The 26,888-nt window shown below is 44.9% G+C and overlaps 1 protein-coding gene across 2 annotated transcripts in view; it reads left to right on the top strand.

Annotated features, from left to right (window-relative positions):
• The window catches only part of LOC135895796 (F-box/LRR-repeat protein 7-like), a 42,752-nt gene that overhangs the window by 3,644 nt on the left and 12,220 nt on the right, over positions 1–26,888 (top strand). For both annotated transcript variants that reach the window (XM_065423969.1, XM_065423970.1), the window contains exons 2-6: positions 5,628–5,712; positions 8,309–8,695; positions 9,323–9,556; positions 16,378–16,667; positions 20,056–20,286. In XM_065423969.1, the coding sequence (XP_065280041.1) occupies positions 8,365–8,695; positions 9,323–9,556; positions 16,378–16,667; positions 20,056–20,286 (1,086 nt within the window). In that variant the 5' untranslated portion in view covers positions 5,628–5,712; positions 8,309–8,364. The remainder of the gene's footprint in view (positions 1–5,627; positions 5,713–8,308; positions 8,696–9,322; positions 9,557–16,377; positions 16,668–20,055; positions 20,287–26,888) is intronic.

Consider the following 26,888-nt stretch of genomic DNA (forward strand, 5'->3'; position numbering starts at 1 on the left):
ATGCTTACGTAATGCTATGGCCTCATTCACTTATCATTGATAGCCAAGTTATTGACACTAGTACAGCATAACTTGTCAAGGTACTTTTCTCGAGGTTTTGGAATGAAAGGAAGGCAAGGTTGGGGGGAGGGGCTTTGTCACTCAAGTGGATCTCTGAATCCTTCTTGTACAAGGGATAACTCAGTTGCCGTGCACTTACCCAAAGCTCTCTCTCTCTCTCTCTCTCTCTCTCTCTCTCTCTCTCTCTCTCTCTCTCTCTCTCTCTCTCTCTCTCTCTCTCTCTCTCACACACACACAAACATACACACTTTTTATTTTCTTAATTTTTTTTCTTTTTTTTTTAATTTTGTGTAGTAACCACCAACACCACTGTTCAGTGGTAAAGAGTCTCATTTCATATATGCTGCAGTGATTGAGATGAAGCTGCCCTGATTGACCAATTGTGAGGTAAAAGCAAAAGCATTCTGTTGTCGAGGGGTTTCCAAACTTTCTGGCCTTGTGGAGCCCCAACTATATTCCCAGAGTGTGGTGAGACCCCTGCACACCCCCTTCTTTCTCCCATCAATATGCCAATCCGCCGCCTCACAATGGTTGTTGTGATGAATCACTATTTCTTGCCAAGACTATCGAAGTGCAGATCTGGTGGTTTAATTGTTAAATGCAAACTCTAATGTAAAAATCCATCCAAGGGGGATGGGGTCGCATTTGTTTTGGTCAGTCACGTATCCCTAAAATGGCATTCATGGAACTCCAGTGTTCCGTTGAACCAAGTTTGGGACTCTCTGCTCTAGCACATGCATGTTTGTTGATCACCTATGCAGACAAGGGCTAGTGGGTGCTTTTGTCCCAGTGTATGATAATGTGAGTGTGTCTGCATAGCTGGCATGCTTCAATCTTTTTTGATGATGACATCTGTGTTTGTTTGCTAGGTTCCATGCATAAACATTTGAGTAGCAGGGATATGGTTACAGCAGCTTGAAATGTACCATGGTCATGGCTGATTTAAGCAGCGTGACAGGACGAGGACAAAGAAGAAAACAGACAGGACATGTGGTGTGCATCCATTTCCTTTGTTGTCATTGTCCTGTTGTGCTGCCTCAATTAGCTTCCTTTTGTATTATAATCAACACCAGTCTGGCAGCAATCAGTGGCCTTGAATTTGCATCACAGTTTGCTAGGGGTGTGCGGATATTCAAAAATTCAAATACCACTGGCATAGTCTCTGCTATCGGATTCGGTTTGAGATTTCATTGTTTGAAATGTTCTAATGTTTGTTTCTTTTGAATTAAAGGGATAAGAGCACTTATTGGTATCTCGGGGAAGGAACAAATAATGGAATTGAGCACTGTTCCAAATTACTCTGCTCCATAGAGGCACCATAACGTAGGTGAACGCACATGGCAAAACAACTTCTGCCTATTAAATTCTAGTCATTCAGAAACAATTGCCCGCTTTTAGGCATCCTTTTCTAATTTGTTGCCATTAAATCAATTAAAAACAAGAAATTAAGATCTGGAGTTATGCGTGCCAGAACCATGATCTGATTGAGGCACATTTTAATGGGGTACTTGGAATTCATTTTGACACCTGTGGTTCTTTCACGTGCGCCAAATGCGCAATACACAAACGTTCTTGCATTTCACCCCCATCGAAATGCAGCAGCTGGGGCCGGGATTCAATCCTGTCACCTCGTGCTTAGCAGCGCAATGCCGTAGCTGCTAAGCCACCACAGTGGGTATTTGGTTTCACCGTGTTTGCATCGTTTTAAAACACGTGTGACTTTTTTCTCCTTTAATGAACAAACAGTCTAAGTGCATTTGGTCACATGCTGTTTCCTTGTTTCAGTACTGCCATGTCTATGGTGCTCTAGATAACTTAAAGCACTTTTTCTCATTTACAAACTCCTTAATTGTCTAGACGTCCAATTGCTAATGCTATTACACACATTGTCAATGTATATAATCCACATTTTTTTTTACAAAGTGGAATCTGGTTAATCCATTTCATTTTGTTTAGAAATGATATGTTCTATATTTCATTCAATATTCATAGATAGCTTTTCTCGAATATTCACACTCAATTCTAATAGGACCTTTCACTATTTGGATATCCCTTATTTACTTATCTGCTGCTTGACTCGTGCTTTTATTTTTGCTTACTTTGTCTCCATGTGGTCCAGTTGATGTACTGAATGTTACAGCAGAAGTTTTCATCAGTTGAAAGCTGTAGAAAGCTGTGCATCCCAGCAGTTTGAACATAAGCTTGAAATTGATAGGTCAGTAGGAAACAGTCACATGTGCACTGCAATCCTTGAGGTTACTGTGAGCATCAAATTCCATATTTTTTTTTACTCCATCCACCTTGCGGAATTCCGCAGAGCTGATTTGCCATATTCATTGTCCTTGTAGTTCGAATGGTCAATTCGTCCTTGCTCTGCGATCAGCTAGCCTCCTGATTAGCTCAGATGGCAGAGGGACTGCCATGGAAAGGTGTGGGTTTTTCTTCAACTATGAAGCTTTGTTTCTGAGAAACCTGTGTGGGCTTTCTTTGTAGCTTCGTGCTACACATGGACAGATTTCAATTTTTGCTTTTATTAAATTTTTAATGTTCTCTGTTACAACTACTGTGCATACCTACTTATTACCTGAAACAAAAGTCTCTTGGCCAAAATGCTTGCGGCAAGATCACATATAAACCCCCGAGGTGACTGTGGGATTTTTATTGCTGCACTGATTTGATAGTAATAGGTGTTTATGGTTTTATGAGCCAAAAAGTACACACACAAAAAAGAGGCACAGCCTCTGCAACCCAGAGTTGGCAGACATTTTTAAAGGAGCATTTATGGTCTACTTATCTCAGACTGGCGTTTCCTAACAATTTGCACCAAGATGCTCAGCGGAAGCACGAGTGCACGTGCTCACAGTGCCCATACTGGCAGCGGAATATAGAAGGCTGCTCGTATTCCGCTATGAAGCCAATTAAGCTGAACACGAGGGTGCATCGATTAGGTTTCCTTGTCATTTTACAGCTAACCTGACTGCGCATAGAGTGTTTCTGGGAGGTGCACTCATTAAAAAAAGGGTAATCAATGTAGTTCTCTGCAGCCACCTGTGCACGTGAAATGTCTACAGAGTGCTCTAGTGGCAGCAACCCAACTGCATGAAGTGCCAACATCAGTGGTGGGAGCCTACTCGTAGATATGGAAAATGCTTGGACGTCATTCAGGTTGGACTCATCTCGCAAGCTGCAACAGATATGGCCTTTGCTTCACTTTTGATAGGCACGAGTATAGTTCAGCGCAGCTATTCAATGAGACTTCTTTCTCGGCCTCCATCAAGTGATGCAATTGCCTAGTCTGTTTGTCTTGGAACCTAGGCTTAAAAGGTGGCATACGTGTTCTTGTTTACAAGATATGGCATTTACCTACAACTGGTGGGATTAGCCAGGAAGTAGCCTTGAGCATGCCATCGTAAAATCTTCGGCGCCCAAGAAATTACCTCTGATATCGGCTTGCATTAACGGCAGTCGTAGGACATTTTGTTGATGTAACAGTGCATTTGAGGGTGATGTAAATTAGGGGATGTAAATTTAGGAAATTAAATAAATAAATTGATGCTGTTAATGACACGGTTTAGGAGCAATGGCATTTACCCACTACGGCAAATGAACTAAATGCGATGCACCTTTGAGCGCTCACTTGGATAATTTTAATGTTTAATTTTGATCACGAAATGATGAATTTTGAATCCCCGGACTCCATATTTAATGTGACCTGTTAAAGCAATTTCAGTAACTCTGGGAGGAAGCCTGTAAATCAACTTTAGCCAATTGCAAATGTAATGCAGTTGTGGATTTGGATTGGACAAACTTTAATAAAGGTCCTGCAGGGCGCACGTCGTTGCACAGTGGGTGCCTCCCGCGCAGGGACCGACAGGGAGTACCTGGCGGCCGCTGCGCGAGCCTACTGGATGTCCCATTGCTGGTCTTGTAGGAGCGGGCAGAGCGTTTCTGCACTCCCAGAGCACATGTGCGAGTGTCGCCGTGACCCCGCACAAGGGGCATGCATCGTCGGGGTAGACGTCCGGGTAGATGATGTGTAAGGTGGAGTTGAGGAGTCTGAATTCTTTCCAATATCTGGTACCATACAGTGACATACCGTTTGATACATTTTTGCTAACAGGGCTGCATAGCTTGTGAAAAACTTATGGAAAAAAATGCTGAAAAAATTGCTGCTTCAGAAGTAATTTCAGTCGAACGATTATGCACCTGTACGACAAATAGGATCAAGATGATTGTCATCCAGATTAGTGTGCACTTTATTTAGCTGTTTAGCTTCTCCTTTCTAGTTTTTAGTGCGCTAGAGGGTTTCTTTGTGAAATGTTAGCTTTCTTTGCATGCACTGCTTGCTTTCCTGTCTGGTTATGATGTTAAAGAAACACATTGGGCAGATGGGTAAGTGCATGGATGTTAGATTGAGAGGACACGCTAACTATATCATCAAGGAAGCCAGAAGCCACTTGGCTGATCATTATGGGAGCAGTGGCTACTTTCCATTGTTTAACAGTGCAAGTATATCTTGTTCCAGCACAGTTTTTAGATTATGTGAAGTTATGGAAATATACCATATCTTGAAGAACTCGGATGATTGTGTCAGTGGCTCTTTGTTTGCACTGTCCAGCATTGTTGTCTGCATCTTCTTCATTTCTTACCCGAGTTTTTTGTGCATGTGTGAGTTGGGTGAGGGTTGTTTATAAGTATTTGTGCGGTTTTAATGAAGTATTTCATTTGCAACTACCACAATTCTGTCCTCTTCTTCTTGCATTCTACTTGGTGCCCGAGACACTGCATACTTCTAGCTTACTGTTCTGGGCATGGGGTGACTACTTGGCGACTTCTTTAAGGTGGAATGGTCACTTTTATGTCTGTGCCTCATTTATGATGCTAAAGCAGATAAAATAATTTCATTCTTTGACAGTGCTGCCTAACTAGCTCCTAGTGCAAGATTTGCCTTTTGCTAGAGAACTGCTGGTGAGATATGGTAGTCATAAGCATAATATATAAACCTTGCTGCATATTGGTTTTGGTTTTTTTTTTCTAGTTTGGTAATGTTTGTGCATGTGGGTCCGAAATGGCAGGCACAGCAGGTGTTGTTCTGGTTAGTTTCATAGGCAAAAAGTTTGACTCCGTGCACAACTTTTCCCATTGTTATTCCTAGTGTCCAATTTTTCTAATCTTTTGATAACTCCATTACTGCCACAGTATGTGCAATATGCTCATCTTGTCTCAAATCAGGCTCTAATTAGATTTTAAGTTTTGTTGCACCTAGTGAACATTAGAACTTTAACAATATAACCAATGTATCAGCAAGTATTAGAATGATTTCTGCCTTGGTTTTGTTTTGTTTGAAATATTGCATGTAGCCATGAATGGATGTACACCTTCATTTATAAAATTGGGAATTGTCCAAAATAATAGAGCCACAGGGACCAGCTGCTGGCCACATTTTGCTGCACAAATGTTCTAGTACACTGGAGATCTATTTGTTGTAGTGTGAAATCATGTTCTTCTTGTAGCATCAATTAACGGATCCTTGTAGGGTGTATTCATATGCTTTCCTTATCTTGCAGATGAGCATGTTGAGGAGCTTAAGCCATGACAGAACCATTGCTGCAATGGGCAGCCATGGCAAAATGCAGTTCTCCTCTAGTCTGTGTAAGTCGGAAATATTTCCTTCCCCTTTAACCTCTTCTCTCCTGCTGTCATGATCTTGTGACCATTACTTTGTAAGCTTCTAAATTGGGATAAAACATGTTTAAAGGGCCTCTTGCCAGGCTCCATTGGAGATTTTTGTTGTACTCTAGAACTTCTGAAGGGCTGTTAAAAGAGCATTCTACTGCAATATTTTTAAAGAAGGGGTTGGGTAGCTGAGATAGAAGCAAAAAAAAAAAACAATGCCATAAAGCAGTGATGCCAGGAGGCAAGGTACCTTTCCTGCACAGAGACTCTCTCGTGTTGCCTTGACCAGGGCCTGCAAGTGACATCCCCTCCTGCCTTCTTCCATATGGGATCTGAGGGCCCATGCTCTGTGAAGATGAATAGCTTTCTCTAGCTCTTTTGCCTGTTATTTTGGTTTTCGGTGGTGGCCGGATTTTCACCGTCAGTACAAAGGCACCGATGCAAAATGCGTGTACTCGATCAACTGGACTCCTGTGTCATCGGTGCAGAAGAAATAGCATTCGAAATATGTTGGGGGTCTGTGTTTGTATCTTAGCGACGAGGCTGCTAAAATTAGCAAGCTTTTAGTTGCCTTAACAATTTTACCTTTTTGGAGTCCTAGTAAATTTTTTAGTAGTGACATAAATAAAAAACAGCCAGTAAATTTGTGCCCAGGTAAGATTTCTCCAGAAACTTTGGCTAAGTTCAATGTCTCACGCCGATTTTAATGTAAGAGGTCTATATGTACCTTCATTTGTCGCTGCTTCTAAAGACATACCAAAGAGCTTATTAACCACTTCTGTGCCATGGACGAACTGGGTTTTTCTGCACATATCTGGCAAAACTATTGATGATGAGCTCAGCTCATTTGCAATACTTTTCTTTCTTGCAATTATTTTGTATAACGCTCTTAAAAGGACACTAAAGCGAAACAATAAATCAGTTTCGACTAATGAAGCATTGTTTGAGAACCCTGCAGGCAGTTATGTTTAAAAAATAGTTTGATTATTAGATGAGAAAATGAGTCCAAGTATCAGTATTTGAATTTTGCGCCAAAACCCCAGCACTGGTACGTCAGCGTGACGTCAGGGATTCCAAAGTATGTTTGCGCATTTGGGCCGCGTTGGCTGAATAAAGGTTCCCGAAACTTGCAATGTTTAATATTTGGGTTCCTTTAGAAAACAATGTAGTCAATCTGTACCATTATATGTAATTAATAGCCCCTAGAAGATGCCATCAAAATCCAAGACTTCACAGCCCCCAGGTGCGGGAACTTAAGTAGGTGTCGCCACCCGTATTTCGTTCTTGCGCTTTTTCTGGCTTACCAAATGTCTTATCATTGTAAGAGTGATGTTTTTGGTGTTTTAGAACGGTAATTTACTGATGCAGAATAAATCATTTTTCACTTTAGTGTCCCTTTAAGCTTCAGTTTTAGAATAAATCATTCAGATTTTGTGTAACTGTACGCTTGTTATCTTGAATAAATTGTTTTTATCAATAAGAAAATGTCTATTTTTGGTCAGAATTCAGGATAATAGCATGGCACAGAAGGAATTAATAACTGAGCCATCTGGATACATGAAAGCTGCCTTTCTAGACAAAGTACAATATTTAGATTTGTTGCTATTTTAGAAAATTGAGAATTGCTTGCTTTTTTTTCACATTCCAAGCATTGACTTGTCACTGAGAGAGGCAATTTAAAGCTGTAGTTTATAAAAAGAATCAAAGACAACTTAAAACAATTGCAATATAAAAAGGATAAAAGTTTAAGCAAATCATTAACATTGTCACTTATGTACTTTTCACAATAATTTATTATTTGGGGCTGCAACCTGGCAATATTGTTCAAAAAGGTTACCAACACTGGTTGCTATGTTGTTTGATATGAGAGAGAGTGGTTGGTGTGTTGAACCAAAATGACGGTCTTGGGAGATAGTCACAGAATACGATTGGATTTTATCACATGCCAACTGTTCTGTGCATCAAACAGGACAGCTTCTGGGGCCACCAGAGAAGTTGAGAGGGGAAATAAAACACGAAGTTTGTACATCATTCAAAGTTGTGGTTGGCATCACTTATCTTATGTGAAGCAGTCTGGGCTTCTTCACAGAATGACCTTGTTTCTGATTCACTCTCTATATGCGTTTGAATGTTTAGCTTATGCACCCAACCTCCAATCAGGAAATTGTTCACTGGAAGTTCTCCAAACCGCTAATTGAAATCTGCCATCACTAACTGCTGAAATAAATGCACCAGCACTTAAAGATTAAACATCGCACTGCATAGGGCAGGTTCCAGACCTAAAATGGATGGTGATACATTTAAGTGAGCAGATTAGTTGGGCACAAAGGGAGAAAAGTGCTTCACGAGAGGGAATGTTGGCATGTACTGGAAAGTAGCGTCAATTATATGCTATTTGTCTTCCTCGTTTACCAAACTAGTTAAGAGAAATGATTGATTGAACAAGTTGTAAAAGAGCAATTGGTAAATTGGTTATTGTTAGTTTGTCTAGCAGATATGTCGTAGAGGAGCTTTTTAATTTGAAATTTATATTAAAGTGTGGCGTTATATCTCGCTAATGTTGTTGCAACAGGGGTTCCTGGAGCATCCTGGGGACCCCTCTGCAGCAGTTGTCGAGGCAGCTGAGCCATGGAGTGTGTGGCAGGAGGGTCAGGCCTTGGCGGTGCCCTCCCCAAGGTTCGTAGCAGCTCACCTGGCGACTTGGGCTACCACACCCTGTTGCCCGCACCGGGATGGCCGACCACAGCCACAAGCAACAGTCACCACCAGCGACCATCGGCAAAAAGCTGCCTCTTTGACCGACTGCCAGATGACCTGCTGCTTCGTGTCCTCGCCTGCCTTTCGAGCGACGAGCTGTGTCGGTGCGCTCGCGTCTGTCGGCGATGGTACTTCCTTGCCTGGGAGCCTCGCTTGTGGACCAGCATTGTGTTGGCATCTGAGCACCTGCCCGTCGACCAGGGTCAGTGTCATGTGATGGAGACTGAGAGCCCTTTTGTCCTGTGCCATCTTGCTGAGTGCTGTTGTGGACATATTCATGGGTTTGATTCCCAGCCGAAGTGGCGGCATTCAGATGGGTGCAGAATGTAAAAACACTCGTGTACTTAACCTTAAGGGCACATTAAGAACCGCAAGTGGTCAAAAATAATCTGGAGCCACTTTCCTCATGTTATGGCATTTTTCAAAGCTCATGTGGTTGCTTATGCATGTTCAGCTTATCATAATATGATTTGATTTTGAATGCTTGAACTAGCAGCTTGAGCATTATGTATAATGTATAGCGGACATGCTGACTCATGGAAGTGCCATGCTGAACGGGCAATTAGGCAATTGGGGCACTGCTTCATTGGGCAATGAAAGGGCAATTAGGCGCTATTTTATTCAATGACGTTGCCTTACCAGCTAGCTCGGATTCAGACCTTAGTGGTAATTGGAAGTATGTTCTATAGTTGTTGGCACTCTTAAGTGCCATGAGGGGTGAGGGTCTTCTGTCAGATTCTACTGATGTTTTGCCTGATGTTTGTTTCACAAGAGCCTCCCCCGAGTTACCACAAGATACTTTGTTCCATTGTACATTTTGCCACTGCAGGCTTGCGCACCATTTTCCGGTTGCTGAGCCGGGATACTCCTGGCGTGTGTTCTGCTGTAGAGCGTATCTGCCTGAGTGGCTGCCTGTGCCTAACCGACAGTGGCCTAAGTGCGGCGGCTCGGAGGTGTCCCCAGTTGCGGACGCTAGAAGTGCGTGGTTGTTCCCAAGTCACGGATGTGGGTGTTTCAGAAGTGGTCACACGCTGCCTCAACTTGTCACGCCTCGATGTCACTGGTGAGCTATGGGCTGATGCTGCATTAGCTGTTACAATTCACTAAGAAAAAAACAAAAAGAATAATATCAGTAATTCGAGGCAGAATCAGAATTGCCCAATAGACTGGCATGCTTCACATATTCTTTGGCCTTCATAAAAAAGCTGCTCGCAGATGCATCTGCCTGCAGGGAAATGTCAGGTGAAGACAGTCCAAAAATGTTCGCCCCTTCTGAATAATATTTATCAGACACCAGTGAAATCAAAAAAGCTTGTTCTTTGAATTCTCAGTGCTTCTATATATATGTATATATATATATATATATGAGCAGCTATCGTTTCACAGGGATAGCAGAAAAGCATCATATTGCCGACAGAAACACATTGAAGAACTTGTCACTGACAGCCTAGACTAATAGAGGCACCCATTCACAAATTTTGAGGGGGAAGAGAGTGTTTGGCAAGGAGCAGCGACTTATTTACATAGATCCGACAAGTAGCTGCAAATATCATGTAGTTTGTATTGATCTATGACAACGTTTCTGAAAAAAAAAAAGGGCCTTCTGAAGAAAGACCTTCAGTAAAAACCCTGGCTTTCACCTTAGAAAATTCCTTTAGTAGTAGTATTACATACCCTGGCAAAGTATACTTATAATGGGCCAGAAAAGTTTGTCGTGGTCAGCCAGGCCACAGACACCGTGAATATTAGTTTGACGGTCTGTGGCTTCTGTGGTGGCGGGCACATGTAACCCGATAACTGCTAGCATCTGGTCTCCGGATGCTAGCTGGATGCTACTTTCTGGCTAGCCTCCAGTGGCGGCTCCTCTTCCTGAGAGGAGCCGCCACTGACTCTCTTTTCAAAGTCACTCCCTTTGACTTCTAAAATAGTTTCCTTTCAAACCTTGAATAGTAAAGAAGTTTGCTTTCTCGCCAACAGAGTGAATATATGACAAAAAAGGTGACTCTTGCGCTTTCTACTGAGCAGCAGCCATGACTGGCTCAAAAGAGACTGTCAGGTCACTGAGTGTGGTTTAGTCAGCTTGAGGCCAGATTTCAAATGTGGCGCATCACATCCCAGGCATCAAAGTACCTCCACATTGTAGCCATGCTGACCCCCAACATCACTGATGCCATAGAAGACATGCTGTCGTCTGCTCCATCGGAAAATGTGTTCGGTGAGCTGAGGAGTACTGTCCTCAAACGATTTGAGGTGTAAGAGCATAGCTGGCTCCAGCAACTCCTTTACAGGGAAGAGCTTAAAGATCACTAGCCATTGTAATTGCTTCAACAAATGTGTCAGCTGCTGGGAGAGCAAGCTTCTGAAGAGCGCCAGCTCCCATTGCTTTGCAAGCTGTTCCTACAGTGACTGCCACAGTCAACACAAATTATCCTCGCTGGCTCTGATGATGTAGCTCTTGAACGCCCTGGCTCAGCTCATTGACCGCATCGCACACTGCTGTGCTCCATCACATTGGCCCATTGGCATTGCAAGAACATCAGAAAAGGCAGACTGCTCGTCTCGCTTGGAGGCGAAAGTGGATCAATTTCCTATGGCCACGGAGAAGCTTGCCTTATCCACTAACTTCACCCAAATTCTATGTGCACCCATTCTTCGTTCCATGGTGGAAACCCGCAATCCTGCAGCCATTCAAGTGAAGCAGACCAAGTTGTTTGCTGGTGTCACCGCCGTTTCTGCCAGCAAATTACACGCTGCACACAACCTTGCTCGTGGGTGGCGAACACTCTGGCCTGTCATTAACGGTGCCATGTGACATCGACCCATGTTCAAGCCACCTTTTCGTTTTTGACTGCATCGCCAGCACCCGCCTAGTAGTTGACCATTGAGCCAAGTTGTCAATCATCCTTGCAATGGATGGAGATCGCCAGCACAAGTCTGTTTCCACATTGCTTGCAGTTAATAATACTGCTATTACAACATACAGTAGAACCTCGTTCGTACGTTTTGGAAAAAACTGCAGGAAAAACATACTAACCCAGAAAACATACGGCCCAAAGTAACTAAAAAAATCTGACTCAACTATTGTTCTCATCTATGTAATGCGAAGCGTTGCGCGGATCGTTGCGGCACGAGATGCCGATGTATGTGGAGCTGGTGGTGCTCCGGCGGCCCAAGCAGCATTTTGTTGCTCTCCTTTACAGCGGTGTTTTAGGAAGGCGGCGGTAAACCGAAACGAAATCAAGCTGGTGAACGACGTGCCGGATGCCGCCGAATCGAAACATGATTGCCACATCTCGTCGCCTGCAGCAGGGAACGGCGGTGCATTTGGGTTATCACCTTCTAAAAGTGTGCAGCGCACTACCAATGGAACTGCGTACCACGCACTGTAAAACAGGTAGATGAAGATGCTTATCGCAATAGGTTTGGCGGCGATAGCTGTGAATGTGGCGTGCGGTGACGCAGGCGGAGATTTGCTGGTACCGAAATGTGAGACTTAAGTGCGCATCGGCCTTTTCACGTGAGACGGGTGGGCGAGTATCGCGGTGAAGCTACCGCAGCGGCCAGCTATATATTGTTTTTGATCGCATGCATCTCTTTGTTGCTTACATGGGATCTTGCAGCTGGAAAACTTATCAACGATCACAGTTTGGCGATGTGCTGAACGTTGGTGCCGAAAAATCCGAGAAATCTTTTGGGTCACTTTTTGTGTTCTTGATTGCGAACGTTGGCACCAGGAAAAGTGCGTAACAGCAACGTATCAACGAGGTTATACTGTATCTACTTCGGTCAGTGATGATTGATGTTGAACTCTGGAGCCTGTTCAGATGGACATTCATCGAGGCCAATGCATACCTGCCAACCCTCCCGATTTGCCCCGGACGCTCCCAATTTTTTTACTGAACTTTCCGATTGTACGATCACTGTCTTATATCTCCCGAAAAGTGGTCTCTGTTCGCGCAGTAATGTTTTTTGCGAAACCAGCACCACGGAATCTACAGCCACATCGTAATCGTCAGCATCACCACCAACGGCTGCACTAGCGCCATCGGTATCATTGACTAAGAAGCTGACTACGGTGCTTAGTAAGCCGACCAAAGCCAGAGCCAATGTAGCTCTTGCCATTTCATGCATGCCTTCCCCCTTGGTGCATTGTTACTACTGCTTGTGTGTATGATTAGTGTTGGCTAGGCCGTGTGTATGCGGTGCACCATGTAAAGTTAGAAACCTCGTGTGCTTGATGCCATGGCGCTATCAAAGCCTAAGAAAAGGTATTTGCAGAAGTTTTTGCGATCTTACACTTCTGAATTTCCATGCTTTTTGACATCAAGAAGAGGAGACCATTTTGCATTTTGTACAACGTGTGGATGCGACGTCAGCTTGCCTCATGGTGGCAAAGGCGACTTCAAACTGCACGTTTCTATGGCGAAGCATCAAAGCTATGTTGGCACTGCTGAGCAGCAAAACAAGATCATGAACTTTCTCCAGAACAACTGCAACAGCAGTGTCATACGTGTGGAGCGCCTGTTTATGGGATTCCTCGCCGAACACAACCTACCCCTTAGTGCTCCCAGCGGGAGCACTGCTACAACAGCAAGATGATAAAGATTGGAGACCGACAGATGTCCGTTAGAAACGCCTCAAACCTGCGGAATTGTACTACAGCACCTTTGAAAGAGATATGCTGGCGACTCATTGCGTTATCAAGCATTTCTGTTTCTTCCTTGAAGGTCATACTTTTCACATTCTAACTGATCACAAGCCATTAATGTACTTTTTTGGAAACAGTAGCTTCCCCTATTCAGAAGAACTATGACAACTTCCATTCATTTCATCACATCTCGGGACTCAAAAATCAAGCAGTTGATGCACTCTCCCATATTGATGCTGCCTGTACATTGATCGACTCTGAGGCATTAGCCGCTACCTAGCTGGAAGATCCGGAGCTGAACAAGTTGCAGCAACACCTGTCATCATGTCAGCACTTGCGCTTGCAGAAATTCTGCTGCCATGCACCACGACTGTGTTGGCAAGCAGCACTTTAAAAAAAAAAGCTCCTCAACCCTTAGATCCTCTCTCGTTCCAACGTGTGGTGTTTGACAGCCTGCACAGTTTGAACCAGCCAGGAATCTATGACTCGTCACTGGCTGCTTTGTATGGCCTGGAGTTAAGGAGGGTGTTCCAAAATGGGTGAAAACCTGCCAAACATATCAAGCCGTCGAAATGACTCGCCATCATGTGCACAGAACTTCAACCATTTCAGCAACCAGAGTATCGTTTCACTCACATTCACTCAGACCTGGTAGGACCTCTTCCTCCATGACAGGGATACAGTTACTTCCTCACATGTGTCAATCAATGCTCAAGGTGGCCCGAGACAATTTCCTTTCAGCACAGGTGTTTGTGTCTGGTCTTGCTTTATGGTTGCCCGCTGCACATTACAACCGATCACGGCCAACAATTTCAGAGCAATTCCTTCTCTGTGCTTGCAATCTTTGGTGAGCAACCTTAATGCACCATGGTTTACCACCCAACGGGCAATGGAATGGTGGAATGCCTATACCCGCAAATGAAGGCATCCCTAGTGGTCAAGCCGGATAGGTGGCACTGGGTGGAGAAGCTCACCTCTGTGCTGTTGGGCCAGCACACCTATGTAAAAGAAGACATGGGATTTAGTGCAGCATAGATGCTGCACAGGTATACAATCTGCATACCCGGTGAATTGTTTCGTGAGCGGCCAAGCTCTGCGCTGACACCATCACAATGCATAGAGAAGTTGCATACCTGGTGGAGCACCTGCAACCTACCATACCATGTATCAACCACAACCAGCATGGGTTCAGCTTCCCAACAATGGACACATCCACACATGTTTCTGCGCATGACGAATTTGGCTCCTGCCTATAATGAACCTTATCTTGCGCTCTCGTGATCGGACAAAATGCCAACCATTTGCAGCATACATATTGTCATGGGGTAATACTAAAGCTTTCATTGACTCTGTGGTGTATGTGGCGGTGCCGCAAAGGCGTCCGAATTATCGGGCATGCATGAAAAATTGGCCGTCCGGAAAATCGGTCGTTGACTGTGTACAAGTTAATCAAGCATTCACCACACCAGTCGTATCTCTTGTATAGTGGGTCTGTGTTCATAATGACAAAAGCTGTGGTCATGGCCACATTCCTATATGGACAGAGTGCAAAAATGTTCATGTTGTGAGGTTTTGGGTGCAGGTTAAAGAAACTCCAGACAATCGGAATGAACCCACAGCCTCTCTTTATGGCATTTCTCATGCCTTTAGGCATGTTTAGATATTATCGTTTCTTGTTGACATCAGTTTTGGGCTTGCATGTTTGCATAAAGGACGATGCACAAGGCAGTCCTCTTAATCATGTATAATACTGGTGTGTATTAACAGCCTGAAATGCCAGTACTGTAACTGGTGTTTCACTGTATGAAATGGGGCTGAGAGAGGATGACATTTCATATCCTTCTTTTTTTTTTTAAAGTGCCGCTACAGAGAAAACTGATTTCACCTGTATTGGTAAATTGCCCTTCTATAACACCAATAAAGCCATTCTTACCATGAGAAGCTTGGTAAGCTGGGAAAGCCACATGAACGAAAGGCGGGTGGCAACGGCACCTTCAAGTTCCTGCACCAGTTTGCTGCGACGGTCGCAGATCTTGACACTGTCTGCTAAGACCCCGTCAATTGTTTATCGGTAAAGAATGGACTACAATGTATCACAAAGGCAATAAAGATTGAACTTGTCAAGTTTCACGAACCTTTATCGGGGCGACAAGGCCCATAAACGAAACTTTAAAATCTGTGGTCACAATGACATACCGTTGCAGAGGTTTTGACAAAAAATTCAAAAGCGTGAACATTGACCTTAATTTTTTTTCCTAATAATAAACATAGCAGAATGAGTGAAAATAGTTATCAAAGAATGCTTTATCAGTCAAAGCACTAAATCAGTGCTTTTCTTTAGTGTCCACTTAAAGGAACGTTCGAACTCTCAACACCTTGTGAGAAATACTGGCAAGTGTCAGAGCTCCCTGAATAATTTAATGTAATGAATACTAATAATACAACATAATAAATTAATGTAATATTATAATGTAATAATCAATATTGCTTTTGGTGCCCAGGTGGTGTATGCATCGTGATGGCACGATACATTGACTTGCTTTATTCCCGAAATTGCTGCGGCTGCTGCATGCACACAAGTGCACCCAGAAGGAATATGTACCGCAGAAAGTAATGTTACCGAGCAAGATTTCAAGCACATTTTTATTGTCTTTTGTTATTGGGAAAATATATTTTGCAGGTTGGATATTGCTGTGCTAGAAAATCGGTGGTTTTCAGGCACAGTGTGTTTGTGTGTGTGTGTGTGTGTGTGTGTGTGTGTGTGTGTGTGTGTGTGTGTGTGTGTGTGTGTGTGTGTGTAAAACTTAACATATGAAGTCCAAGTAACAGGGCCCATTGCTTTGTGTGGCCCCAAGAAAATGGTCTTTGTTAGTTATTATAGCTTGGGTTAGGTGTTTTCGTATTCTAATAAAGACTGGAAAACACTACCTGCTAAAAAAATTTGAAGATTTTGGCTTATCCGAAACAACTTCGAATTTTGGCACCTTGAGGGTGATCATGCTGAAAATAGCCAAGAAACTCTATTTTTGTGGGAAGATTAAACTACAAGAACATAGAATCGTACTAATAGCATGGTGGTACTATAGCGCTTGCAATCCCAGAGTATGTTGAGATTGTTTACGCAGAGCGTTAACTCTGTGGCACAATGAGCAATTGAGCGGCCCGAACTTGAACCGAAATTTTCCTCTGTAGGCCACATGAATTCTATCGTACTGTTGGCCTTGCTGGGTGTGCAGGCTGCTACCAGGTGACAAGTATACGTCCGAGGCATGGGGCGAACTTGGAAATGAACGAGTCCCTTGGTGGCCTGGCTCCCTCGGGCGGAAACCAGCTGTACCTGCAGTACATCGACCTTACCGACTGTCAAGCCTTGGAGGACTCTGGGCTGAAAGCCCTGGCCAGAGCGTGCCCGCAGCTCACACATCTCTTCCTGCGGCGCTGCGTACGGCTGACTGATGCTGCACTCAAGTGTGTGGCCAGCTACTGTGTTGTCCTGAGGGAGCTCAGCATCAGTGACTGCGTCCAGGCAAGGCACACATTCTGTGTTGCACTCTCTAGTGTTTTATCTGGTGTAGAGAAATTAACACAAGCTTTCTTTTGCATAACATGTGCCATAAAATTCAATTTTGACTGAAAAGTCGGAGTGCAAGTTATACATGAACTGTACCTTTGAGTAGGGCTTCACGACATTACCATGCAGCTTATGTGGGAGCAGGTCGCGCATGAAAAAACAATATAGATACAGGCTGCTTTCTCTTGCTTTAGTTATGATAATCTTAATGTTGGTTGTTCAACTTCATATTTCAGGTAACTTTCGTTTATTTGACCTTGGCGGGATTTATGAAATTGACAGAGGTATTCGGCAGGTTAAATTAACAAAGAGCCAGAAAAAACACTTCCACCCGCCACTGTATCATTTGGCAGTGCACTTGCTAGATTCTAACTTGCCCACGAAAGGGTTCAAATTAGTAAACTAACATAGAAATGACAAAAGAGCTCCTAAACGAAACATAAATATGACGCCCACGCACGAGACAGCACTTTATCATTGACTATGGACCACTCATTGCACATTTGATATGCGGCATTTAACAAACAACTCTGCAACAATCACAAACTGGATAGGGGCCCAAGCCTAGATTGACATTATTTCATCCTGCGATACGGGCGATTCTCAGAAACTTGGAAACCTATCTTTTGAATAAGCTTTTGTAATCGGACTGAAAGGGGCACCTCGTCGTAGCCATTCTACTTGAGAACTTGTTCTGTTGCCATCTTGTGATTTTGCTGGTTTCGACAATGAGCAGATGCAAATGTTTGAACATAGTTTTGTATCTGACTGCATCGTGAAGGCAATTTTTGGACCAATTGTCTTGAGCAAAAAATGCACAGATTTGAAGTACGTAAATACTGTAATCATTCATTGTGAGGTGTTGTTTTCTCTTAGATATCTTCCTAGGGCAGGCCAAATTATTCATTTTTGGCAGGTAATAAGATGCATTCACTGTCCCCTAGCACCTCCAAGACGGGACGCTCCAGCCATTGCGGTCACCATTTGGGTCCGGTGTGTTTGTGCCGACCAGTCAGGTTCAAATTATCCAATGAAGCAATTTCAGGATTGGAGGAACAAATGTTTTGCCCCATATGGGTGCTGGTTGGTACCTTCTGTTACGATCACATCAAAGGGGGGATGAGGCAAGATGAAGTGTGTGTCGTGTCTATCTTTTTGTGGCTCGTCTTAGGTGTTTGCGCTGTAACGTTAAGTTCAGAATCAAGACTAACTTTTTATGGTTTGGTGCAGAGTGTCATTTGGTACATACAGTAGAACCTTGCTGATAAGTTTTTTAAAGGACCTTGGGGAAAAAAGTAACAGCTGGGAAAATGTAACAGTGTGGAAGGCCCCAAATTGCCACAGCACCAGCAGAAACGATTGTGAATGGTTGCCAGTACAGTTACTAGACATCTTAGTGCTCGTGCTGTGACTGGAGACAGCGCATAGGCATGTTTATAATTTTTCATTTACCACAGCCGTTTTTATGCAGCCCCATGGAGTGCAAGCAGTACTGTGCTGCATGTCCAACACAGGCTCCGCTGGACGGTTGTACAGTAAAACCTCGTTAAACCGTACCCGTTTAAACAGTAGTTTCGGTTTAAAAGTAGTAAAGTCAATTCCCCGACTCAGCGGCCATTGAACATAATGTATTTTGTATCCGCATAAACCGTACCAGCTTATTGCGTACGCATCGGTTAAAACGTAGCGTTTCCACTTTTCGTCGCGCAAACACGGCGGTGCGTCATCTCCATCGGGCGGCCCGACAGAACAACAAGCCTCAGAGATCGGTACAACGGCCTCCAAGCGCCCTGTGCGTTTGCACGTGAAGCCGCATCAACATCAACATCATTTCGACGCCGCATGGACGCCATGCCAGAGAACGTTGTGGTGTCGTGCAAGCGAGGACTCGCGTCATGTCAAAGCTAGGATAAAAAAGACGCCGGGTGCTCAGCATAGAAGAAAAATTAGACATCGTCTGTGCTACCGAACGTGACACGAAGAAGTCGACGCTGGCCTGCGACATGGATCTGCTGTTGACAACAGTGTGTGGCATTTGGAATGCGAAGTTGCTCGGCAGCGCTGCTGTGACCGCGAAGAGATGTCGGCTACGAGGTTCGACTTTTCACCATCGTTGCCGCTGTTGTTGCCGAAGTGTCAACTAGCGACAGTGATGAGGACGACACGGAAAGCGACAGCACGGGCTATTCAGGCCTGACAGTGGCAGAAGCTGCGCGTTACGTCAGCCTCGTGAATGCGATCGTCGCAAGAACAGGGGCGCGATAACGTAACTATTCCAAACAGAAAGTTTTCCGGACTCCGGCACCCGGCAATGAAAAAGGCGCCACGGGACTTATGCAGCACTACTGCGCGCGTGCACGGAGAATACGTAACACCAACGAGGAATCTGTCGTGCCGTGCGAGTGTTTGCTGAGAAGAGGGGGGCTGGCTGAGAAGCTGGCACGCAGCTTCAGTAAGTTTGAGGCCGCTGTCGTCGTGCTAGGCCGCCGCTACATCAAACAAAAGTAACACTTACGTCCCGCGAAGTGAATAAATACTGCATGTTTTTTTCCCCTTTCATCGCACTCTCTCTGAGTTCCGTTATCGACAGGTAAGTGGGCGATCTCATGCTATTTCGCTTAAACAGTACTACCGTTTAGTACGTACTTTTTCCGAGCTCCGGCCGACTACGGTTTAACGAGGTTTCACTGTACCATTTTCACGGACCCGAAATGTGTCGCCAAACTGCCTGAACAGTGTGATACTGGCTGGGCGAAGCTTCATAAGCATTCCTGGCAACCGCATATGTCAGTGTTCATTTTCGAGAACAATAAATCGCAACCGGTGCACCTGTCGCCGTAGCAACAGCCAGTCATAAGGCACTTCTGAGCATGCCAGCCCACTGAGCCAACAGGAGAGCTGCGCATTAAGAACTTCATCAAACCAGCCCCCAAATTTTTATGTTTGCGCTTCTCCTATGTGATTATCATAGCTGAGGAGGGCGGGAACGGAAAGGCAATACTTCGAACTTTGTCTGTTTGCTGTATAAGGTGTTTTCTAGCGAACTCGGGTGGAAGTCTGCGTCAGCGTGTTTTCTTTGTGTCCCAGTTATCAACTCTGTTAGCCATCAACTCTATCGTCACATATATTTGAGGGAATGAACAGCATATATATTTTTTTATCTTCACTCTTTATGTTTCTATTTCTACTTTCAAACACGGCAGAAATATGCTGTATACAATTCGGTAATTTTCAATCCTATCAAATATTTTTACTTTTTAAACACGCTATGACTGTTTGGTGATTGCCGAGAGGCTGTGCTGCAAATATATATATATATTTTTTTGTCAATCATTCATTCTAGGTGACAGACTTTGGCCTGTATGAGCTTGCCAAATTGGGTCCGCACCTACGCTACCTGAGCGTGGCCAAGTGTGAGAGGGTGTCAGATGCTGGGCTGAAGCAGGTGTGCCGGCACTGCTACCGGTTACGCTACCTCAATGCTCGAGGCTGTGAGGCGGTCTCGGATGCCACTCTGGAAGTCCTGGCTCGCTCGTGTCCAAGGCTTCGTGCCCTTGATGTTGGCAAATGCGAGGTGAGCTGAACAGCCTCAGGTCAAGGAAAGAGTTGAAGTGCCTACATCATGTGCGTAGTAATATAAACACCAGATTATTTAAGCTTTAACATTTGACGTTGATAATACATTAATTAATACACTTTTTATGTGGTGATAGGGCATTAAAAAAGGGCCAAATAATTCCCAAAAGCATTATTTCTTACTCCAAATGATGATTTTCTCTTCTCTGAAAGCTTCTCTGTAGTCTGTAATGTTATTCTGTCAAAACCGGTTATATCGAACTTGCAAAAAAACACCTATGAGTTCAATACGAGGCATAATTCGATATAAGCCTGCTATAGAATTGGATGTCATAAAAGCACATACAATTTATAAAAGCCCTTTATTGATGAAACTAGCTTAGTTTCGTGTGAAATAGTCTTTTATCTTCTGTTTGGGCAACTGCGTGGCTTGTGACAGCACACACTTCTCTGCATTGTCTAAACATTCAGAGCAGCTGAGGCCGCAACTTCCCACTTTCGCACAGAAGCACCGGACTAGTGCGAGTGTACCTATCACTTTAGAGGATGTGGGCGAAGGACTGTCATTGCTTTCGTCATTGTGCCCGCTTTCACTTGGGCTCGGTACGATGTCGGCAATGTAGTCTTTGTTTTCTGGCTCTCCCGTGGTCGCAGCACCATCATTCGCACTCACAAACTCGTCGACCATTGATCTGTCAATGGCTTCCGGAAATTTTGACAGCTCGCACCAAACTTTAGCAACAGTGGCAATGGCATTGTCAAAGCAGAATTTTCAGAGTTGTCACCAGGCGTGCAGAAGCCGGCACGTCTGGAGCAGTTTCGGATGAACCACTTGTACATGGCTACCTCGAAGTCTTATGTACGGCCATGCATACGCATCGGGCACCACGGGCACTGAGTCGTTTGTCCGCTTTTGTCCTAAGCTCCCCCTTATTCTTCAAGATGATGCTGAGAGTGCATCTCGGAATTTTGTATGCTGCAGTGACTTCAGACTTCTTACTGTGTTAGACTCGATTTATGATTTCGAGCTTCACAGCGAAAGGGAAATTCTACCGCTTCACGCTAGCCATCACGGCAACACTGCGGAAGAAGGCCCACAAGGCACAAACACAATGAACGGAAAAGCAGCGAGGCAACTCGAAGTTGCACCATCTTGCGCGACGAGGGCACAAGAGCTTCTGATTAGCTGTCTGAGCAAGCACTGCAGGCAGGCCAGGATAATTTTTTGCAGGAGGGTGTCAGCAGTTTGCCCGACGCAGCACGGTCACCACTTTTGGGATGTCTTGGCAGGTTTACCCGCTGCTGCAAGAGAAAGCGAACTTCTGGGGGCACTTTTGCTCTTTTGCACTTTTGTTCAATATATCAAGAGTCGCTATTTTTGTTTTATGTAAGCGTAATTTTTGCTATACAGTCGCCGACCGTTTATTCGAACCTCAAGGGGCTGCGGAAATGTCCAAATAAACAGGTGTCTGAAAAAGCAGATTAAGAAAAAAAAACTGAAATCCTTTATTTCCACGCACTTATTCGGGCTCAGCAGTAGGCTTGAAGAAATGGTGAGTGCGCCATTGCACGCTGTTGCGTTTACGCACAATCAGATAAGCCTGAATCTCGGAGAGGGTCGTACGGTCACTATAGGCGTCTGCTTGTGCACACTCTGCATGCGACGGCAGCGAAGCACATGGTGCGTCATCTTCCGACTCGGAATCATCGTCTGGCCGTGCAGCAGAAACCTGATGAATGATCTCGCCGTCGTCGAGTTCTGCGCATGTCAGTACAGCAGTGTCAGCATCTTTGAAACTGTCAAATGAGACGGCATGAGACGGTGTCCGGAATCGCAATGCAACCACTGCGCAGGTTTCGGCAGAACATTTTCCGCGTCAGTAGGGAGCACATTGGAAGGCGACAAATCTTAGGCTTCCCGGCACCCGCTTGCCGGCATTCCCCAGCGCAGTCTGCGCGGGCACTGTCGGCGCCATTAGACACTAGACGCTATGTTTCCGTACGCCGCGTTGGATCACCGAAACCTCGACACACCACACAAAGCAAACACCACTGTACCGACACCAGTCGCACAAACGAAAAACGTGGCCTGCTCGCAGCGTCGTGCGTGAAAGAAACAAATCAGCTGCTGGATTGTCTTGACATGGCTTACTAAGCTGAAACCGGAACTGCTGTACAGCCATTCTATCGAACCAGGCAGAAACGATGATGATGAGCGGGGATTTCCAGTAGCGCCACTTCGTGGGACAGCAAGGAGGCTCCATTCAAAACAAAAATGGCGTTCAGCAAGTCTAACTATGCGCCGGTCAGAGTCGGTGCATGATACCCTCGATCGAGTTGGCTCAAGGAGTGCCCAAAAAATCAGACGAGAGGTTGCAAGGTATCCGAACTTTCGGCAGTTGTTTTACATTAAGGTCTATGGGGAGAATGGCGGGGCCGCGAAGCTGACCGAATAATCGGGCATGTCCGAATTTTTGGAGGCCGGAAAATCGGTCGGCGACTGTATATACAGTAGAACTTTGTTGATACATTCCTGTTGCGTACGTTTTCCCGGTGCCAATGTTCGCAATCAAGAACACAAAAAATGACCCAACAGAGTTACACTAATTTTTGACCAGCTTATACGTTCCCAGAAATCATGATTTTTCGGGACCAAAGTTGAGTATGTTGTCAAACTGTAATTGTATGATGTTTCCCTGCCGCTAGATCCCACGTAAATAAGAAAATGCGTGAGGCATGCTCGATTGAGAACAGTACATAGCTGCCCGCCACAGCAGCTTCACCGCATTACTCGCCTGGCCTTCTCACGTGAAAACGCCGGTGCGCACTCAATTTCTCATTTCGGTACCAGAAAATCTTCTCCAGGGTTGTTACACGCCGCATTCACAGCTATCGCCACCAATTCTATTGTAATAAACATCTTCGCCCATCTGTTTCACAGAGTGTGGTGCCGTCAAAAGCGTAGTGCATGCTTTTAATAGGCTGTAACCGAAATGCGCTGCCGTCCCCTGCTGCAGACTGCGATTCTGTATCTTTTCCGACTGCTCAATCCCACATGAACAAGAAAAAGTTGCAGTTTCGCCCGAAAGGCGAAGCACTGATTGCAATAGCAAATTACGAGATAGGATTATGAAGTAAGAATACTAGTTTTATCGACCGTATAAACTTGTAGACATTCGCTAACTAACTACATGAACAATGATATCATGTGTAAACGCGACTGAACAAGGACACGGAAAGAAACACAGAGACAGCACTCTCTCTGTCTGTCTGTTTCTTTTTAAGTCCTTGTTCAGGTGCGCTTACACATTATATCATAGATTCAAACCAACTAGCCAACCAACGTGTTTTAACCGAAATAACAAGCACGGTGTCACGAGCGCACAGGTAAACATGAACACATCTCGCTCGATGAGCACGGAAACTCACGGTTCTTGTGCCACTCGACGAAGCAGTTCCGGGCAGTCGTAAAACACAAGTGAACTTGGCATGTGCTGCAAAAGACATTAGTTTTGAGCTCGATTTTCTTCTGCTCATAGCACAGCTTGCAGTTTCTGCGTTTTGCCACTTTTTCCGGCTTGTGGAGTGCATGTTTTGCGACGGGTGGTGGAGGCGTGTGTGCTTGCTTGGCACCGTCAAGATTCAGAAGCTGCCGAATTAGCTCTTCTCTAAAAGCTAGGTGGTCAAACCCGGCAGTGCGTGCCAGCTCAGGAATCTCTGGGTGCAATGTGCGGTGAGCTTGGAAGAGTACAAAACTGTTCACACATGCAATAACGATGCAGTGGAAGAACAGAGTCTTCCACCACCGTACGCTTCTCATGAGAACATTATAATATCCAATCATTTGATCCGATTTATCTACGCCTAGCATGCCAGCATTATAATCATGGATCAGCAGAGGCTTTGTTATAGATATCTGAGTCCAGGAGTTTTGCCTTCTTTCCCTTCTTTTTGCGGTGACCGTGTCATTTGCAGTATGAACCGTGCTCATCATGTTGACAACACGCCGGTCTTTCCACTGAAGGTACAGGATGTTCTGATCGCGCAACCATCGAATGTCGCCACGTCGAGCTTTTTTTTCCCACCGTGCATCCTTCAGTTCGGCAGGAAATCCTCGGCGATCCTTGCGTGTGGTTCCGCAAGCCAATGTTTTTCGGCTGAGAAGATGACTGAACAGGCTAGTAGAAGTGTAAAAATTGTCCATAAAGATCCTGTAGCCCTGATCAAGATATCTGTGACACAGCTGGCAAACTACGTCGAAAGCTAAGCTATGGGGCCCTGGCTGCTCACGCTTACCGGTATACACACTAAACTGCACAGTATATCCGGTGCCAGGGTCAGCTAGGACCCACAGCTTGTAGCCCCATTTTGTTACTTTATCTTTGATATACTGTCGGATGCCTGACCGCCCTTTCGATTTCACCGTGCGCTCATCCACGGAAAGATCGCGATGTGGCTGGAAAAGATTCGCTGACACTTCGTTCATGTGTTGCAGGAGCCACCACATGTATCGGAGCTTTCCTCTTGAACTTTGAGTGACATCGTCCAAGTCTGCAACTTGCAACATTGCGAGTAGAGCTATGAACCGGCGTCGCCGCATGATCCGTGGTGGGAGCAGACCGCTGTACAGATCTCCTACGTTCCAATACAGCTTCAGCCGAGGAACCTTCACAACGCCCATGTAAATTACGAGTCCGTTAAACTTTAGCATTTCACTTGGGGTGACTTCTTCCCAAGATCCATCGGAACAAGCATGCGTTGGTTTTTCCAAAATGGGAGTCCAAGCATACTTGTTCGTGTTGTCACAAATTGTTTCGATCACATTCATCGAGAAAAACAGAAGAAAGAAGTCCAGAGCAGTCAAGAATTTCTTTGATCCGCTTCTGAGCGCCACGCCCACTTCTGCGTCCAAGTACACGCCAGGTTCCCGTCGCGGCGAAAACTCAATCCGCTTCTGCGCTGGCGGCAGCAGATCATTGCCGTAGCTTGTTGAGACCCTATCAAGTAAAGATAAAATAATGAGAACATATAGCGAGCCCGTTCACCTACTCCAGAAAGAAATGAATGTGGAACTATGCTCACCTTCGGCTACTAGATGAAGTCCGTGGCTCATCATCATCCGAATCGGAGTCCGAAATAAAATCGGAGCTGCCGAAGTCGTCTTCAGACTCTTCGCTGCTCGGTTCATCAAAAAAATCCGTTGCCGAAGCAGCGGAATCACGCGATTGACGGCGTTCTTTTCGAGCGACCGGACGCGAGCACGACGCCATTTTCCACTGCGTCCGCCGCCGCCGCAATCGAGAAAATTCTCTCTCGCGTATCGCCACCTGCTGGAAATGAAAGAAACTATGCCGAAACCGAGAGTCTAGTTCCTGACGACCTCCTAGATGGAGCTACATGTCCAAGCGCGCGGAAATTTGAACGGGGCAGTGCGCGCAAAACCGTCGATCATATAGGATCGATGGCCTATGGGCCGGTCCCGAAAGTGTTAATTACACATGCGTGCACCCCGTCTCCTGTCACAGTACAAGCCCTGATATGCCTAATAAGCGTACTGGCAGGCCTTCAGAGCTTTTCAGACGTGCCTGTGGTAATTTTAGCCCTTAAAGGCAGTTAAAGACATGCATTAATTTTTTTCAGACTGCCCTTTTTTTTTCAATTTTTTTTGCGGCCCCTCGGAAGTCCGAAAAATCAAATGTTGACTGTACAACTGACCAAGAGGATGCTTCAGATGATCCATGTGGTGAAAGCGTGGTAGAAGGAGGATGAGAACAGAAAGGACCGACGCACTGAGGAATTAACGGGAAAAGAAGGGTGCCGCCGCCTTTTTGAAGGAGCTTGAGCTAAAAAAACTAAGTGTTGGCTGGCGCTGAGACACAAGTGTCCCTCATCCAAACTAAAATAAATTGTTTAAGCAGTGAAACCCAACCCTGAGATGTTGTGTACGGGCTGAGAGTATGTCAGGACAGTTGAGGTTGACTTCCCAGCTGCTGAGAGAGAACCTTAGTTGTGACAAAGTTCAGGACCTCATACAGATGAGCTTGCTATCAGTTGATAGAAATAGCTGATGTTAGAAAATATTTACTTATGTATGCATCTCCTTTTCATTCGTATTTGAAAATGTTCGACTCAATTTAGAATGGGCTTTACCATTTCTTTCGCTGTGCATTTTACTAAAACCTTCCTTCTGTTTTCTTTTTAAATAAAATAGATATTACTCCTTACTATTCAAACTGGATTAAGTAATTCTAGATTTAGGTGCACGTTAAAGAACCCCAGGTGGTCGAAATTTCCGGAGTCCTCCACTACGGCGTGCCTCATAATCATAAAGTGGTTTTGGCACGTAAAACCCCAAATATTATTATTATTATTGGATTAAGTAATTCTTTGTTTCAGCATGCTTACTAGAGAGTGATAGCATCGGGCAACGTGGTGTCAGCCTGTCTTGACATAAAACAAAGTTCTGGCTCATTCAGGGAATTTCGCAAAGGTGCACAGGGAAAACCTGGAAAACTCAGGGAATTTGGAAATGTCAACTTGGTAGACACCCTGAACCGTGCCGAGAGCGGCAGCTGCTGGAGAAGTCTCCCTTGCCTCACC

Source organism: Dermacentor albipictus, chromosome 4, assembly GCF_038994185.2.
Source record: "Dermacentor albipictus isolate Rhodes 1998 colony chromosome 4, USDA_Dalb.pri_finalv2, whole genome shotgun sequence".
Lineage (NCBI taxonomy): Eukaryota > Metazoa > Arthropoda > Arachnida > Ixodida > Ixodidae > Dermacentor > Dermacentor albipictus.